Source organism: Vigna radiata, unplaced genomic scaffold, assembly GCF_000741045.1.
Source record: "Vigna radiata var. radiata cultivar VC1973A unplaced genomic scaffold, Vradiata_ver6 scaffold_122, whole genome shotgun sequence".
NCBI lineage: Eukaryota > Viridiplantae > Streptophyta > Magnoliopsida > Fabales > Fabaceae > Vigna > Vigna radiata.
In genome coordinates this window covers 177985-196825 of record NW_014543108.1, presented here as the reverse complement: position 1 = coordinate 196825, position 18841 = coordinate 177985, and the positions used below count along the sequence as shown (strand labels likewise).

Here is an 18841-nt window from a genome sequence, read left to right as displayed (position 1 = left end):
AGAGGTTTGGTTTTGTTTTGGTCAAAAAGTTGAAGCAAAGTGAGTGGTGAAGTTGGATTTATGAAGGTGGAACTTGGTTTTGCTATGCTTGTGTTAATTTGCATTTGAACTTGGGTTTCTTTGTGTGTTCTCGGTAATGGAGAATGGAAGGAACAATTTGAATGTTGCTTGTTGAAGAAGAGAGTAAAGCACCCCTTTGACTTGTGGACTTTTTAGAAGCATTCTTTGCACCCAACAATTGCCTTTTTCACGTGAATTGCTTGGCTTGGTGTGGTTTCCATTTTATTTTGCTACATGCAAGGAGTGGTGGACGGTTTTGAATGATATGGAAGGCATATGATTGTTGTCTTGAAGTATGGTGCATATGAGACAAAGAGTCAACACATCTTGCATGGTTCATTTAAGGAAGAAAGTCAAGAATTGAAGTTGGGCCTTGGTGGACTAGGAGCTCACGGCCCAAGGGGGTTTTCTCAAGCTAATTGCATTTTTAATTTCATTTGGTAGATGAATATTGGTCACATAATTGATGGATTAAAAAGCATGTTTAATTACCCCTTTGTTTTGCATTAATTTACATAGTAGGATTAGTTGCTTTGATGTCTCTAATTTACTGTTGCATTTTATAGTCTTACTTGTGTTTAGATAATTGTTTGTTGAAATGTTGGGATTAGCATTTTATTTTACCTTGATGTTTTCTAACTTACACAGTTAAGTTTAATGTCCATTTGTTTTAATTTAGTTATTTGTATTCGCAAAAACATTTTTCAAACCCCCCCCTTTTGTGTTAGACTTGACTCTGAACCGCAGTTGGTCCTTGAGAGACAACCTAGGGGTCATTCCCTAGCATTATACTGCATTTCTAAATTGCAATCAAATTTGATTGGGCGGCGACACCCATCAATGATGCAGTAAGATAATGCATGCTACCATTTGTAGATACTCAAGATGGTTGATATAGCCATGTTAGTTCATCCTTGAGTTCTCACTGCACCTGTTTCAGATCCTGCAAAATAGTTCAGGTTTTTGTTGCAGGTACCCATTTAAATTTGGGTCCTTGATTGTCAGTTGTAGCCAGATTTTCCTTAGGTATCCACATGTATAATCATTTAGGAACTCCAACTCCTCTATAATAACAATTTCTAACAGTGTGACCAATACCATTACAATAAAAGCAAGCATGTTTAGAAAGTTTGCTTAGATCTAAAAATTTCTTGTATTGGACCTATTAGAATTAGCTTTGTAACCAATGCCTTGTCCGTTAATAGCTCTACCAGTAGATTTTAATACAACATTCAAATTTTCTCTACCCATTGTAAATTTGGCTAGCATAATAGTCAAGTAATCTATTTGTTTCACATGAGCAGGGCATTTATCACATTCTTTCTCTACTGTAACAGTTTCAATTTTAACCTTCTTAGTAGACAATAAGGCTTCATCTAACTCTTTTTGTAATTTCTCATTATTAGTGACAAGATTATTGATTCTATGTTCATAATCCTTTCTATCAGAGTTAAATCGATTAACCTTTTACAAGAGTCGCATAGCTTCAGCATGAATTTCCTTGAAGGCATCCAGCAGTAGGTCGTATTTGACTTCTATCGGTTCTTGTTCAAACTCTTTGTCATTGTCGTAGTCAGCCAATGATGCTCCAACCATATAGTAGATGTTTGATTCCTCATCATGATTAACATCTTCATCACTTGATGTTTCATAATCGCTATTTTCCAAAGCGATATAAGCTCCTTTATGCTTTATATTCTTGTCCTGAGGAAACTTTTTGATGGTTTTTTGCTTCGGCTTCAGGTCTAGGCAATCTGGTTTGATGTGTCCTACTTTCCCGCATTCATATCATTGAACAACACTTGACTTGAAAGCTTTCATGGCTTTGTTGTGACCTGCATGGTTAGTAAGTCGACTGTTATTTTTCATAAGTCGACTAAGTTTTCTTACCACCATGGTCATCACTTCTTTGTCGTCCATCTCAACATCTGATTCTTCCTCTGACTTTGAGGCTTTCTTGCTTGTTGCTTTCAGTGCAATGGACTTATTCTCTTCAATCTCTTCTTCGTCCTTCAACCTTTCAAACTTAAGCTCATGTTCTCTCAATTTTCCAAACAATGTAGCCATGTTCATGCTGGTCAAATCTTTGGACTCAGAGATTGTTGTGACTTTGGGTTGCGAGCATCTGTTTAGACTTTTCAAAATCTTGATATTGATCTCTTCCTTGTCAAAGACTTTTCCAAGAGCAACAAGGTGATTTACAATATGAGTGAACCTTTTATGGACTTCATAGATTGTTTCACCAGCCTTCATCCTGAAAAGTTAATACTCTTGAATCAAAGAATTCTTCCTTGCTCTCTTGACTTCACCAGTGCCCTCATAAGTGACTTCCAAGACATCCCACATCCCCTTGACAAATTTGCATTGAGATATCCTGAAAAATTCATCAACAGTTAGTGCAAAGGCAATGACATTTCTAGCTTTGACATCATACTGTGCTTTCCTGTTCTCTTCTTGAGACCACTCAGAAAAAATTTTCAAAACAGTTTTTCCATCAACAGTATGAGTTGGCTCAAAAGGACCATTCAAAGTTGCATCCCAAATTCCTCTATCAACGGATTCAAGAAAGATTTGCATTCTAATTTTCCAAAACGGATAATTTTCATCCGCAAACAGTGATGGTCTGTTTGTAGGTGCACCTTCACCAAAGTTTGAAAACTGGAAGCCATTATCCAGGATATAGTTGATTCAAGAAAAAAAGAAGTTGATTAGTTTTTCAAATATTTTATAAAAACCAGCTCTGGTGCCAATTGTTGAAAAAAAGATGGCTTAGTTTCAACACCAAGAGGGGGGGTGAATTTGTGAGGTTCAAAAATCAGAGTCTTTTCAAAATATTTTTTTCGCAAAGTAAAAACCTTTACAAAGTTTCTTGAATCGCAAAGAATGAAAATTCTAAGTGCAGCGGAAATGTAAAGTTGACTATGTAAACAGTTAAGTCGACTTAATGTAAAAGTGTAAGGATAGAGAAATCAAACACAGATTTTTATACTGGTTCGGCCTCAATGCCTACATCCAGTGTCCTTCCACAATCCATAAGCAAATGCACTATAATGGTCAAGGTTTTTAATACAAGACTTTTATAGAGACCTCCACATCAAAAATATAAAACACCTCTCTAAGCCTCTAATCAAAATATAGGCAAACCATACAACAAGACTTGCAGCAAGATATCCCTTCTCCTGCAATCTGCAACCCACTTTGAACAATCCTCAAAGTGTCCAGACTCCACGAGTCAACCTCCTGTAATCACAACAGGAAAACCAATCTCCAATGGATTGAAAGCAGTCTTGATCAATACGAACACACTAGTTGTACAAAATCTGATCAAACAGTAAGCGCAATACAGTTCCTCCTTAAGACATTCTTGCAAGAAAGATCTCCACCGTCTTCTTGATGAGTTCTTGGAGCCTTTTTCTCAAAGATCACAGTCTGTAAATCAAAATGAAAGTGTCAAAATATCAAAAGTCCTTTGCAATCAACTGAGTCACGTCTATTTATAGTTTTCTATAAATCAGACACTCCTGTAGTCGACTATGCTACTAATGAAGCCGACTATCATCAGACAGTTATAACAGTTAAGCAAATTAGCAGCAGTCATAACAACCAAATTGATTTTGCGTTTAATAAAGTTGACTATAAAAAATGTTTTAACAGACATCTGAAATATAGTCGTTATTGTACACAAGCATTAACAGAATTTCAAATCAAATAACTAACTAATTCGGATCCACTGCGCATGTAGTCGACTTAGGCATTTCAGCTTAGTTTGAAAAACTTTTCAATGCAAAATCACACACAGCACTGCTTTTGAAAATCTGTGCATAGTCACGAGTTTTAATCGACTTACTTCATAATGAAGTCCACTTAAAACTTGCAGTTATGCCACACAATATTAGTTCATCAAAGTGCATGTGGTTTTTGTTGGAAAACGGGTTGGCTTCTTCACTTCACCAAGAGGGGGGTGAATTGGTGTTGTTTCAAAAACACTTTCTTTTCGCAATCTTGAAATCAAAGTATAAAGCTTTTTGAAATTTCTTGAATTGCAAGCAATCAGAATATGTATGCAGCGAAAATTACGTAGTTGACTGCGTAATGAATAAAGTCGACTGGAATGTAAAAGATAAGGGATAGAGAAATGCAAACACAGATTTTTATACTGGTTCGGCCAACAATGCCTACATCCAGTGTCCTTCCATCCCAGGAAGCAAATGCACTATAATGGTTGCGGTTTTTACAACAAGGAATTTATAGAAGACCTACACGTCAAAAATATAAATCTCATCTCTAACCCAAAACCAAAATATAGTTGCACAACACAATCAGACATGCAGCAAGAATCCCCTCTTCTACAATCTGCAACACCACTTTGAACAATCCTCAAAGTGAACTATCCCCATGTATCACAACAGGTCCAATTATAGTAGTCTTCACAGGATGCCAAACCTCTCAGAAAATTCCAACAGTGTTCATAGGATGTCAAGCCTACACGATCAACCACAGAAGCACCTTCTTGTGCAGATGTTGATCAACCAATGAATGCGCAATTGAATCTCCAATTTGAATCTTTTTCAAGAAAGATCACCACTGTCTTCTTGGAGAATTCTTGGAGTAAAGAGAAATCTGAAACAGAAATGAAATTGGCAGATCATCAAAAGTCTCCGAACAAACTAGTGTTCAGTCTATTTATAGATTTCTGTTAATCAGTCAGGTTCTCAGTCAAATGTGCTACTAATTCAGTCGACTGTATTATACAGTTATAACAGTTTAGTCAACTTAGTAGCCTATGGTCAACAAATAACAGAACACATTCAATACAGTTGACCAAGTCATCAATGCTCATGTTCCAGAAATATATCAAGCAATCAACACAAGAACATGTAACATAGTACATACACACACATGTTCAACAGATATTACAGTTTAATCAGCTTAAGAACATGTAATGCAACAACATGTACTTGTTATTAAACAATGTGTTGTCATCACCAAAAACTAAATTGATATAGAAATTGTGTTGTCAACAATCTCAACAGTTTTCTCTTCCAAAACATATGTAATGCATTCATAAATGATGTAACAGATATAAGATCAGTGAATGTGCATTCATATATCAACATCAACACAAACATGTTCAATAAGATATCTTCCACAATAAAGAATAAAACATGTAACACATAACAATACATGTGTTATTATTAATGTGTTGTCATCATAAAAAACCAGAGTAATTAGAGCACTGTGAGATTAAGTTCAGCTAAATCAGTGTTTCCCTTATCAACAATCTCAACAATAGAGATGGTGAAACTAGATGAAAATATGGAAAACAATGAAAGATAAAACCCTAAAATTCGAAGATCGAAGCTTCTGGATCCAAAATCCTCCTCTGAGGGGTGAAAGAAGTGTTTTTGCGCTTCTTTCTTTCAAAAGATAGACCCTCTAGGTATTCCAAACCCTTATATAGTTTATAAATATAATAGAAAACTGGCCTAAGCCCACGTCCTCAACGCTTAGTATTAAAAATGGCGCTCAGCGGTGGTGCTCAGGCTCGAGACAGTAGAAATTAGCGCTCGGCGCCCCAAAATGACGCTTAGCGCTGCTTGCGGTTCTTCTGTATGTTACTTTTTCAGCTTTTCCTAACTCCAACTTATTGATACTTCAACTTCTTCATCCAATTCATCTTAATTCCTGTCAAAAGAAGGAAAACCAAGTATAAAACCAATAATACCACCTTCAACTCTCTTATTCTCCCAACTTAAGCAAAAGAATGATTTCAAGTTAGTTTCTAAGTCATAAAGGATGTTTTTAGTATCAAAATTAAGTATAAAACAATGGCGTTTTCAACTGTCATCGCACACCTATATTGAATACACATGTCAAAGCATGTATTCGAATAATTGAGTCTAGAGTCAAATGATTATATACTTATGAGTTATAGTATGTTATAAATGTCGAACTAATATGTGATGTGATAAATTGTTCATGAAGTTTTCCTATGAACACTAGCTCATCATATTGTCTCTTTTGTTGTCTTTGGTGTGTTGTTTATTTCTTTTACACCTTATTGGTGTGAGTAGATAAGGGATAAGTATTGAAACATCTCTGGTGAAAGATGGTAATGTTGCAGAGAGTCTTTTTTGTTCTCTAGTTGTTACATTTAACTCTTTTAGATATATTTATTATTATAGTTATTTTCTTTTAAATAACCTTATTTATATTTTATCTATAAATTAAGAAAAATCTGTCTTGTTTTATCAATTTTATAATGTCTTATTTTATCATTGATAAACTATTAAAATTAATATGTTAGATATCGCATTACTAACCATTTAAAGATTAAGTGAGTTCCACTTAAAATATATCGAATTTAAATCCAAAAGAAAACAATGGCAATGTGCTATCATAGTTTCAAATTCAATAAATATTCCTGATCTCACCCCTTTAATAAACATATTTTTTTAGAAAATATAAATGAAAAATGATCATTTCACTAAAAATTGAGAATGCTATCCAATTTAGAATTTCATTAAAGTTAAAATTGTGATAATTTTATGCTCTTTTGTTGAGGTGGGTTATGATAAAATTGTAACAATAACAGTTATTTTATACAAGTTGGAAGATTGTTTCAAGTGAAAAATATTTTATAATTACAAAAACACTAAATAATTTATTTTAACACTTAAAGAATTAAAAAAAAAAAAAAACCAATTTGGAAAGTTGTTGGTCCCTTGCGTCCCGCCACCAATCTGCTAAAAACGTAGATGGGGACTGGATTGACCTAATCTTATAAATTTGTCGGAAAATAAATTTAAAAATAAAACACACATTTAAATGAAATGATAAGCTAAATGCCAATGGAAATAGAGATTGAAAAATAAAATAAAATATATATTTGCACTTAGATTTTTATAATTTGTTTCTGGAGTAAAAGTGTGTTTATTTTAGCTAGTTTTTCAGTATTTATTAACTTGGCCAAAACAGAAATCTTTTAGCAAATTGAGCTTTTTTTCATTGGCTTTCAACATTTTGTCAAAGGCTTTTGAAATTACATTTAAGGAAAAATTCTTACCCTTTCCCAGTCACAATGCCTATATCTCATTTTTTTTTAATATTACAAATTTTATTTAATTAATTAATAACGTGTTTGATCTTTTAAGTAAAAAATAATAAAGTTTAAGAAACACTAACAAATTCATTTTTCTCTAAATATATAAAAAAAAACGTCGTATGAAAGTTTTATTCAAAAATATAATTTGTGTAAATTTATCAATTAAAGATTAACTAATTTCACTAAACACTTTTAATTCAATAAAATAATATCATTTTACCAATCATTGTAATACCAACATAGAACCATTATTATCAAATTAAATATGTTTAGAGATCAATCAAGAATCAATTCCATTACAAAAAAATCATGATGATGCATGAACATGAAAAAGTAAAAGGAGCTATTGGTTGCATCCCTTGACCACAAAAAACTAATTGATTATTTCATTCCATAAAGTTAATCCAAACACACTAAATGAAATTTCAAAGTTTTCCTTTTTTGAATTTCTCTGCTAAGATCAAGTGCGTAAATCACCAAGTTTGTCCTTTTCTGTGGTTCTTGAAGTAATTAAACTCTTGAAGAAATTCTAGAAATACTAAACATACATAGAATGATTGGTTGTAGAAATACTAAACATACTTCTAGGATTCTTTGTAGTTTGTTAACTTTGAAAGATAACACTTGAAGAATGATACATCAAAGTTAACTAGATTAAATGCTATAATAAAATACCTGCATATATATACATAAAATTGGCACAAGATGTTCATGCTACACATTAGGATCATGTATGCCAAATTCAGAACCTAACACAGTAATCGTCACCAAACAAGACAAAGCTAAAGCATGGAGATGAACAGAGTCACCACCCCTTCTTGGCTAAATTGTTCTTTTCTTCCAAAGCAATTTGCTTTGCCCTCAAGATAACAACCAGGACACTCACCAATCCTTAGACAATAGAAATGGGAAATATTTAAAGTAGTAAGTAACACACAACTGTAGAATCTTAGAATCTAGATGGGTGGTGAATCTCATTGAAAAGCCTAAATACATAAGAAATTACATAAACTAGGTAGTGAGTTATGAATCACCTTTAAAAATATAAGGTAATAATTAGTTCAGCATCTCCAAGTTGAAACTGTGATGAGTTCTTTCCTCTGCCAGCAAAGAACAAGAGATGAGTGCTTTCTCTCCAATTGGAATCCCCTAACAGGTGCCTTCTGCACCAAACACTCAGCTTGAGCTTCTGTGAAGTTGCTAAATGTGAATGGAGAGAAGCCATATTGAAGAAACATGTTCCTCCAAGTAGGAAGTTTTTCTTGTGAACGAAGGGGACATGTTATGGTTTTCTTAAGGGATGGTAAGATGAAATGCTTTTCAATCTTTTGGAGGACATCGAGGTTGACATTCACAGCATCAAGTGATTCAAGCAAGGCTGAGTAACAATGAAGAGCATGGACTATATTGGTGGAAAATGGTGCATCCAATTGGTCACAATTCCTATCAAGAGTGACTACCACTTTTGGCCTAAGCTGCTTCACAAAGCGAAGGACTAAGGGAAACAATGTAGGGTAGTTTGTGAAACAGGAAAGTGGCATGTTCACAGCAGTTGCTTCATTATCATAGTACTGAACAGAGAGTGGACATGAAGGAGAGCTCAATGACTCAATGCTTAAGACATTGAGCTCAAAAGACATGTTGATGTCTTTGGCGTATTGATTTAACTTTTCTTGAGTCACATTGAGCTCAAACTCATCATAAGAGAGGGGTGACACAATGGCTGTGATTTTGAGGGAAGGCACACCATTACTCCTCATGGCAAGTGCTTGCATGAAAGAAGACCATTGGACTCCAAACCCAATATCAAAATCTATAATGTGGATACGATCAAACCTTTCCAAGGCTTCAATGATGGCTTGGTTACTGGTGAAGTTGGCAAACTGAATGATAGGTGATATCTCAGAAAAGGACTTGTATGCTCCGATTTTGAAAATGGAAGTGATGGGTGAGAAAGCCAAGACATTGTGAGGATTTGAATAAAGCAGAGACAACAAGGCCTCCTTCATATAGAAAGCAGCCCTCTGAAAAGGCGTACCAATTGGGGAGAGCTGGTGATTGAGCCGCGCCAATATCCCTTGCGCATGAACCGGATTCCCAGCTTCTATCAGCTCAGCAGTTTTGTATAACTGGTCAAATATAGCCTGCTGAAGCTGGTGGCTTGCATCTTCTCCGGTGGAACTAGCCTTCTGCGGTTTAGCAGATGGCACAATCTGTGGTGGCATGTGATGAGGAAACAATGGAAGCTGTGTTTGTTGCCTCCTGCCAAACATCTCTTGCCCAGAATCCAAAAGGGGCATCCTTGGAGCCTGATAACTGTACCCAGCAGGCTCAAAAACATGGCGTTTTGCTGGATGCTGAGAGAAAACTTGCTGTTCTTGCAATTGGGGGTACATCATTGGCACAAATAAAGATGGGTTCTCAGAGAATTGAACTTGAGTCTGGTTTAACTCAAACTGGGGATTAATGACTTGAGGCTTCTCATCCACCTCTCCAATCACTTGCTGCTGAGAGTTAAACCCACCAGGAGATGTTGAGAACAACAGAGAATTGTTACCAGAAACAGAAAACATGGATTCTCCAACAGACAAAGAACCAGTCTTATTACCATTATGGCCATCTATATTTTCAGCAATAAAAGGGAAACCAGGGTAATTCCCTGAAGGATCAACAATACTTACCATATTCAACCCTTGATCCACAACACCAAAACCTGCATTGAAATCAACGGTTTGCTGAGAGCCACAGCCACTGCCCTGGAAGAGCTTGCTCAAACCTACAGAAGGGTCTTCAGCATCTGCCATGATTAGTCTCAGAATGGATTGATCTTGACTCTCCCAATCCTCCATTCTCACTCCACATTTTTCTGTGCTGGTTTCCAATGCTGTCTGAGGAGGGTTCTGAGAAAGGGTTGGGGTGTAACAAGTGGTGTTATTGGTTGAACCACCACTGCCACCCTTGCTGATGGTGTTGCTGCTGCCAAGGGAAGAGGACATGGTGGAAGAGTTTGGGCTTCTTCTGGAATCAAGAACTGAGGTGGGCTCAGTGCTGCCCACATAGCAATAATCCTCTTTGTCTATGGTCCACTTTGCTTGTGGATGATGCAAAAGCAATGAAAATGAATCTGAGCCTGAAGAAAAATCCAACACTCCCTTCCCTTGAAACTCCTCAAAAGGAAAGGGCATGGCCTTCATCTAAGAAAGTTAACTAACAAGAGTGTCAAGTGTCCACAAAGCCAACCACCCCCAAAAGGCTCCAGTTTCTTCAAAAGTTAGCACCTTTGTTCAAAACCGGTTTCAAAGCAGGTATTTTTTAACAAATGGGGTTGGCCTACAAAACCAGAAACAAACAGGGCTTGGAAAATGAAGCAAACTCAGATGCTAAAGTTCAGAAAGGTGAAATTTTGGGCTGCAAGAAAGCTCGGAATTTTGGTGGGATATTCAAAATTGGTGATGGACACTAACTCACATAGAGGGTTCCAAAGATGAAAACTTGAGCATCCATAAAGCTTGCCTTTTTCTTTCTGGATCTGTGGCTTGTTATGCTCCAAACAGCAGCCGTGAAGGAAGAAAGCCATGAGTGTGATTCTTCTTTGTTGCTTGTTTAAGAAAATAAATAAAAAGAAGAAGAAGAAGAAGAAGACCCCTTGAAGAACACCCTCAAAGCTTGTCCTTTTCTTTCTGGATCCGTGGCTTATTAAGCTCCAAATAGTTGTTGAAGTAAAGCGAGGATGCCATGAATGTGATTCTTTGTTGCTTATGTTTTCTGTGGGAAACACTCTTTGTTACTTGTGTTTTCTGGGATGGAGTGCTCTCTTTCTCTCTCTCTCTATCACTGTTTCTACTTTATTTTTTAACTTTTTTTAGTTTATGTTGTCTATGTTGTCTGCACAGTAGTTTTTCTCCCTTTGCTAATGTTGCTTTCATCTCCCTGTGTTTTCCCATTCTCAAATGTAGCGCGTGAGCATCACATATCTCTTATTTATTTATTTATATAATTATTATTTTAGGTCATACTCCATACATGCATAGTCCACATACTACATCTATATGCATAGTGCTCACTGCATTGCAGGGTGGCAATTTTAACTTATCTCAGTATCATATGATATTTTGATTTGGTCAATTGTTTGAACTTGCCTAACTAACTTTGTAATAGTCTTTCATAAATAGCTTTAAATAAAATTAAATAAGTTCCCTACCCTTACGTATAGATAAAATATTGAAACTCATTAAAAAAAAGTTAGGTTTAAATCATTTTTTGTCCCTCAGTTTAAATTCTGATGTTCAGTTTAGTTTTTATTTTTAAAAATGTCAACCTTTAGTTCCTAAGATATCAAAAATGTATCAAATTAGTCCTCATGACATCACTTAATGAATAATAAATCACAAGTTTTCATACTTAGGTATCCAATATTTTGTGATTTGTTGACGAAAAATGTTATGAACAATAAATCACTTAATGAAAAACTTGTGATTTGTTAACGAATATGACTGATTTGATACATTTTTCATATCATAGGGACTAAAGGTTGACATTTTTAAAAGTGAAGACTAAACGGAACATCAGAACTTAACTTAGAGACCAAAAAAAGGTTTAAACCAAAAAGTTATTTTCTGGCTAAAAAGTGACTATAAATTATCATTTTGGATAATTTCACACTCTTAGAGTGTGTTCACTTGGGGTGATTGGGGTGATGATGTAGAAGAGAGTGATTCAGTGGATTTGAGGTTATTTGAAGGTGATTTTTTTGTGTTTACTTGAGTATATTTGAAGGTAATTGAGAGTGGATTTGGAGGTAAAATTTGTGAAAATTAGTATAAGATTTGATTGATGTGACAATTTTAAAAAATTGGTTTAATTGGTAGAAATTGATGATTACCAAAATATCCCTAGGTATTAAAATAATATAAAATGATATTTGTAAATGTTATATGTAATTGTAAAAATGTTTATTAAGAGTTAAAAATTTAGAATAATTATTAAAAATAATTTTAAAAATTTAATTAAATTATAATTTAGTGAAATGAATTTTTTTATTAGATGTAATATTTATTTGTAATATAATTTAGTTCCAAGTAGTATGAATTTATTTATTATAAAATGTTTTATTCTATTAGTATTGTAGCGTGTTATATTTTTCGAAGGGCGTTACTCCCTGCACCTCCCCATTTGCTCCCTACACCTCCCCTTTCCATTTTTACCCTTTGCTTTGTTTTTTTTATTCCTATTTTATCCTTTAATAAAAATTTATATTTAAGGTTAAAATTTTATGTTTTTAGTCACTCACCCCATATAACCTTTTAAACGAATATGGGCATCCCTCGACAGATGTTAACATCCGTTTAAGACGAAACGGATGTCGACATCCGTTTAGTATTATAAGTTCCTTTAAAGACATTCCCTAGCATGTGATCTTTAAAAAAAAAAAAAACAGTTGCTTTCAAAACTAAAAATCAGAGAATGGTGAAACTGAAAAGACTAAAAAGGGGACTTCAAAACTTCAAAGAAAGAATAATAAAAATCAACAAATCAAATTGACTTCAAACAAAATTACAGAAGTAACTCATCCCGGAGAAAATGTATTCATGAAGTGATTATACCAGTGTAGTCGTAAACAAAGTATAATAAAAAATAATTGAGAACTTCAGCTTTGAGCCTCCTCGTGATCAAAAGTTAGCATCAAGTCTTAGGTTGGGTTAAGGAAGTACATAGTTGCTACATTTAAAGATAGTTGAGCATTCATGAAGTTTTCCCATTTGTACCTGAAAGTGATAGAGTTTGAGCATTAACAAAAGATTGCACCATGCCATTCCCAAATATGCCGAGCCACTTAGCACCAAATCCTGCAGCTGTGATGAATTTGGTAGCCTAAACACCAAATTTTACACCAAACTTCAATAAAACCATTGAGTAAAATACACATAAGCAACTAATTTAACAATTATAAACTATAATCTTTTTTCACCATCAGAATCATATCTTTCTCTGGTCACAATCTACAATTTTCTATTGAAATAATTAAATAACTAAATTAAAAAAAAATCCACTAATAAATTAAAATAAAAACTAAATTTAAATACAAATAAAAAAATTAATAAACTAAAAAAGAAAAAAAAAAAACATCCAAAGCCAAACCAGCAATCATGGACAAAGTTGTGAATCAAAGCATGCACAAAGTAGTGAATCAAACAAACAGCGAAACCAGCAAGATGCACACAGTAGTAAACTAATACCTGGTAGACGAAGATATGCACCACTCACTATAGCGAAACACCACCACGAACAGTAACAACAACCACACACCTTACCACACCACCGCACTCCACCACGACTGAGTGCAACGTAGAGTCAAACAGAGAAAAATTAGTGTGACGCGTGAAGAAGAAAAGGGCGGGGGGAGAAAATGAGACGGAGGAGAGAAAAAGGGCGGATCTCAAATCTGAAATGGGGGGGTGAGGGATCAGAGTAAAAGTAGGGTTTGGTAAATAAGTAAAAAAATAAAAAAACTATAAAGGTTAAAAAAGGAAAACAAAAGGTTATATTTGTAATTAAAATAAAAATGTAGAAAAATGGAGAGGTAGAGGGAACAAACGGGGAGGTGGAGGGAGTAACCCCCTTTTTCGAAATGATGAAGATGAGACTAAAACGTTGGGCTTAATGGAAATTTAATTTCGAAAAACTCATATTTTATAAGAACGTATCTCTTATGTTTTTTCAAGTTTATTCTGAAAATCTTGTAATAGAGATTCTATTACGAAAAATATTGTATTAACTAATTGAAAAATTATTTAGATATTGTTATAGATAAAAAAAACTCTAATATCAATTTTTTTTTCTTTCATCAGGGAAACATTAATCTACAAAATAAGTTTTATATTCCAAATTAACAAAATCCAATATTTTATTTCTTTTATAGATAAACAGAAGTATTCAACTTATACTGGCAAAACGTTAATCATACTAATGTTATATTACAGATTAGTCTTCAAATATTGCACATTATTCTTGGGTTTAGATTATTCAAATACTACACTTCAGTGAAAAATAGTTCAGGAAGTGAAACAGTGTGCATTATGAGACTCCAATTATGTACATCATGTGAAGCTTAATATATTGAATAACTAAACACCAGCATTTGAAGTACAATTCACAAACAGTTTAAGATGGAGAAGGATTTACAATGCAGATTGAAAGGTAAGGATGAGACAAAATTGAAAAAGACATAAATAAACATCACATGAACACACTATTATTGATTAGGACGTAACATACATAAAATCATATACAAACTATTTTTGAGGCTTCTTCCACAACAATCCAAACTTCTTCAGCATGTTGCCATTTTTCTTTCTCTGGAAATCATCATCCATGTCTTCAGCATAGGGTGAGCACTTGTAGTTGTTATCTAGAGACACGGTTCTCTCTGTGAGTTTCCCATTGTTTCCTGATGAAAGCATAGCAGCAGTTGCCTCTGCAGCCTTCCTCCACTGATCAGACTGCACCTTTAGTCTTCTCAGTTCTGCTTCCAATTCTAAATTTGTTGTTTGTGCTTCTTCTAGCTGCTTCAGCCACTCTTGCAGCCTTCTTGTTGCTGCTATATGTTTCCTCCCTCAAAATATCCCAAGTTTCATCAGAGCCTCTCGTTCTGCTGCCTTAGCTCCCTCTACCTCAGAGGCAACTTCTTCACACACTTTGCCACCATTTGAGAGCTTGTTGATTTCCATCTTCAGCATTTCATTCTCCTCAGATATGCTTTGCAGTGTTGTAACCGAATCAAGCAACGAGTAACCGAATACACGAGATTTACAAACGTTGTAACCGAATACAATGAAGCGTAACTGGATACACCACTCAGCCTTTCACTAATGTTGCAGCGTATCTAAGTACAATGAAGTGTAACCGGATACACCACCCAGCTTTCCTCTCACGTTGTAGCGTATCTGAATACGCACACCCCATAACCGAATACAACTTCTACACATCTCAACTTCTACAATCGAAATCACCACGCTCTCCATCTTCAATGCTTCTTCATGGTTGACGCTGAAGTTCCCCATCATCAACGCATCTTCATTATCAACAACGGCACCAGCCACGGTCCGCGATCAGCACACACCATTCTCCATTCCTCTTCATCATCAAATGGATACCTTTCAAAGCTCAAACCTGCAAAAATTTAACAACCATGCCAAGGCACACTGAAATACCCTCAAGTGAACATAGTCTTAATGAATATATTCTTTTTACGATAGCAAATATGACTATTACACTAGTGCAGCGCAGGGAAATGACCACGGTTATTTTTCCCTATACGTCGCGGTTTGTTGACAAATTGGCAAGTGTACCAAATCGTACAAGTAATATAAATGGTAAGGCCAAGTATTGTTTTCCCAAGAGACTCGAAAGGTTTTCTCGTTCACGTGAATTAAAATAATAAGACTTGAAAATAAAAATTAATAAATTGGATTTGAGAACAAAAATATTAACATGCAAAATAAAGTTGATTCAATTGACAGACGAAAATAATGGATGAATGGATGTTGTTGGGGTTTACAATTTCATCTAATCCACCCTCTCTTATCTACTCCTCTTGAATATTAGTTTGATTGATAAATTGTTATGCAACTTTCTTAGCCTACCCTTAACCCGATCCCTCAGCGAAAAGAGCCTAATATTAACTACTGGCTTGCTATCCCTAGCCTCCCTTAGCAATTAATACAGCATTATAAACGGAAGTTAAAAGCAATTGATCGTCCTACCCCTATCCCTAGGTGGTATTGCAAAATCAAGGAATTACTCACCAGTTCATGTCATTACTGTACGTCCCCATATCAATAAAGACAAACATCAGTTACCAAATGAGTTAAACGATAAAGGCCTTAAGCACAGATGATAACCTAACAATTATCAATCAAAACATATGGAGACCATATAAATAATCAGGAGTTTCAATAAAAGAGAATATCAAAAGATTACATTGTTTCCCCTAACAACAATAGGGTTTAGTTCACCATAGACATGGTGAAACTAGATGAAAAATGGAAGAAGAATGGAAAAGCAAACCCTAGAAAAGATGAAAAGAAGCCTAAGCATCCAAGAGACCCTCTCCAGAGAGCAAAACTAGGTCTGGCCGTTCTCCCCTGTCAAAAGAATGACTCTGAACACGAAATAGGGGTATTTATAGGTGAGGAGCACAACAGAAAACAGGCCCAAGCCCAGCGGACCACCGCCCGACGGTTTAAGTGTGCCGCCCGGCGGTTTCCCAAAAGCCTCAGAACCGCCCAGCGGTGCAAGGTGCCGCCCGGCGGTTTCTCTCGAAACCGCCCGGCGCCAATCGCCATGCCTACTCCTCGCCCTGGACTGCCCGACGGTTTAAGTTGCCGTCGCGCGGTGCGTCGACTCTTCAAATCTTCATTTTTCTGCTCTTTTCTTGAGTCTACGACCTGTATCTTCAACTCCATTCTTCATTTTCTCAAAATAGCTACAAAACAATGCAAAACAAGCATAATATCACTAAAAACAACTTTTGACTCTCTACAAACTCATTTATTGAGTTTTGCTTGATTCTAGGCTCATTCCAAGTAGTAAAGGGCGTAATTCGGTCCAAACTGACATATGAAAATAACTGTTTTTCAACCTTCATCACGGTTTACGAACCGCGGCATATACAGGCGCGGTAAAAAGTCTGTCACTATATGTCGCGGTTGCAACCGTGGTCAAAAGTCCTGGGAATAGATTGCGGGTGCACGAGTAACCGTAGCCAAAACCCCATTTTTTTAAAAAAAAAATTGTTCCAGTATACGCCGCAGTTCGAACCGCGGTAAAAGACCCAGAATAGACCACGGTTCAGGAGACAACCGCGGTCAAAAGTCAGTTTAAAAAAATGGAAAAAACGACAGACTTTATACCGCGGTTGTGGTCCCAACCGCGACATATGCTCCTACTATATACCGCGGTTTTGGTAACAACCGCGACATATTCTCCTGCAGTTTTTTAAAATAGCAGGTCTGTTTTTGTGATATCCACTACCACAAAAACAGACCTGCATATGAAATACATGTACAAATTCAATTTCAACACATCAAATAGATGTTCAAATGTATTTTAACATCACATAAAGTACAAAGTCTAATAAATTACAATCTAATAAAATAGAACGTTTAAATCTAATAACTATGACTTATTATATAATCTAATGAAATATTTTGCAGCAGCTTTCCTTATGAATGAAATTGGCTTCTTAAGAATTGATGTAGTAGTCTTGAATCTCTGCACAAAACAATTGATATTAATAAGTGTATATGAATTCTAAATTTTGGAGAAAATCAAAATTTGTTAGATTTAAATATTACTGTTTCCCAGCCTCATGTGTTATGAGAACGAATAATATGGGTCATCCAATACATTACATAGTATTCGCACTCATATGACCCACTATGTCTGTTACACTACAATATATCATCACAATTGTAAATAGTTAGTGAAAAACATTAAAACAAAACAACTATAAGAAAGTATGGCTATAGCATATGTCAAACCTTGAGAGAAATCCATGCAATCTTTCTAGTGTTTGTAATTGATCTCCCAACCATCATCATACTTGCTGGAATAGAACTATATAAAAAAAAGACTTTTAGCATTCATTTATATAAAAAAAGAAAGTCCAAACATTGAGGTTCTTACCAATCAACTAGTTGTCTGAGATTTGTGGGAGGAGGCCTGTGCAATGAGCAGAACCATAAAGCATAGCTCTCGTGCATAGAAATAACAAGCTGCTAATGGCGCCTGAAATTCATAATAACTTAACTATTATATTTTAAAATCACATATAGAACTTTATTATGTTAACAAAGTTCACTTACCCGGATATATAAGGCAACAAATATATTTTCTTGTCGCTTGCAAAATTTCTTATGAGATTTGTGTTGATGTGATCAAAATCAACATTGTGTAACATGCAGGGGGCAAATAAGTACGTTTACTAATCTCCTTGGGTGCAAACTCTTCTCGGATATTCATGTCAACCAAATCCAAATGAGCATTCACTCCATCTTTTGTTTTTCCCTGAATGTTGAGTAGTGTACCAATCAAGCTATCACACATATTCTTCTCCACATGCATCACATCTATGCAATGTCGAACATCTAACTTTGACCAATATGGAAGATCAAAGAATATTGAATTCTTCTTCAAAGGGGTCGTTACAGATGACTTCTTGGATGTTTTCCCAAATACATGATGTATTTTATTAACTTTTTCAAGAATTTGAAGGCCAGTAAGTGGATTTGGTGCGTCGTCTCTCTCTTGATCTCCATTGAATGCTTTTTTTAACCTTCNATATGGATGATTACGTTTTAGAAATCTCCGATGACGCAACTACATCGTCTTTCTTCCGTGTTTCAATTGATGAGCTGCAGTGTTTTCTTCACATATAGGACATGCTTTATGACCCTTGACACTGTATCCTGACAAATTACCATAAGCTGGAAAGTCATTAATGGTGTAAAATAACATTGCACGCATCACGAAATTCTCAGAAGCGAATGCATCAAATATTTCAACCCCATCAACCCACAAAAACCTCAAGTCTTCAACTAGTGGGCTTAGATAAACATCTATGTCATTTCCAGGCTGCTTTGGACCAGATATCATCATAGACAACATCATGTACTT

The 18841-nt window shown here is 35.3% G+C and overlaps 1 protein-coding gene and 1 pseudogene across 2 annotated transcripts; one reads left to right on the top strand and one right to left on the bottom strand.

The window, feature by feature from the left end:
• The window catches only part of LOC106752968, a 192900-nt pseudogene that overhangs the window by 70640 nt on the left and 103419 nt on the right, over window positions 1–18841 (top strand).
• On the bottom strand, window positions 7820–11050 carry LOC106753004 (scarecrow-like protein 6). Of its 2 annotated transcripts, none has more exons than XM_014634785.2 (2): window positions 8200–11050; window positions 7820–8056 (listed from the first exon to the last, which is right to left on the bottom strand). In XM_014634785.2, the coding sequence occupies exon 1, from the start codon at window positions 10357–10359 to the stop codon at window positions 8227–8229; it is 2133 nt and encodes a 710-aa protein (XP_014490271.1). In that variant the 5' UTR covers window positions 10360–11050; the 3' UTR covers window positions 7820–8056; window positions 8200–8226. The 2 variants fall into 2 exon arrangements, with proteins under 2 accessions (XP_014490271.1, XP_014490272.1); XM_014634786.2 differs by having other exon boundaries at window positions 7820–9672; window positions 9847–11050.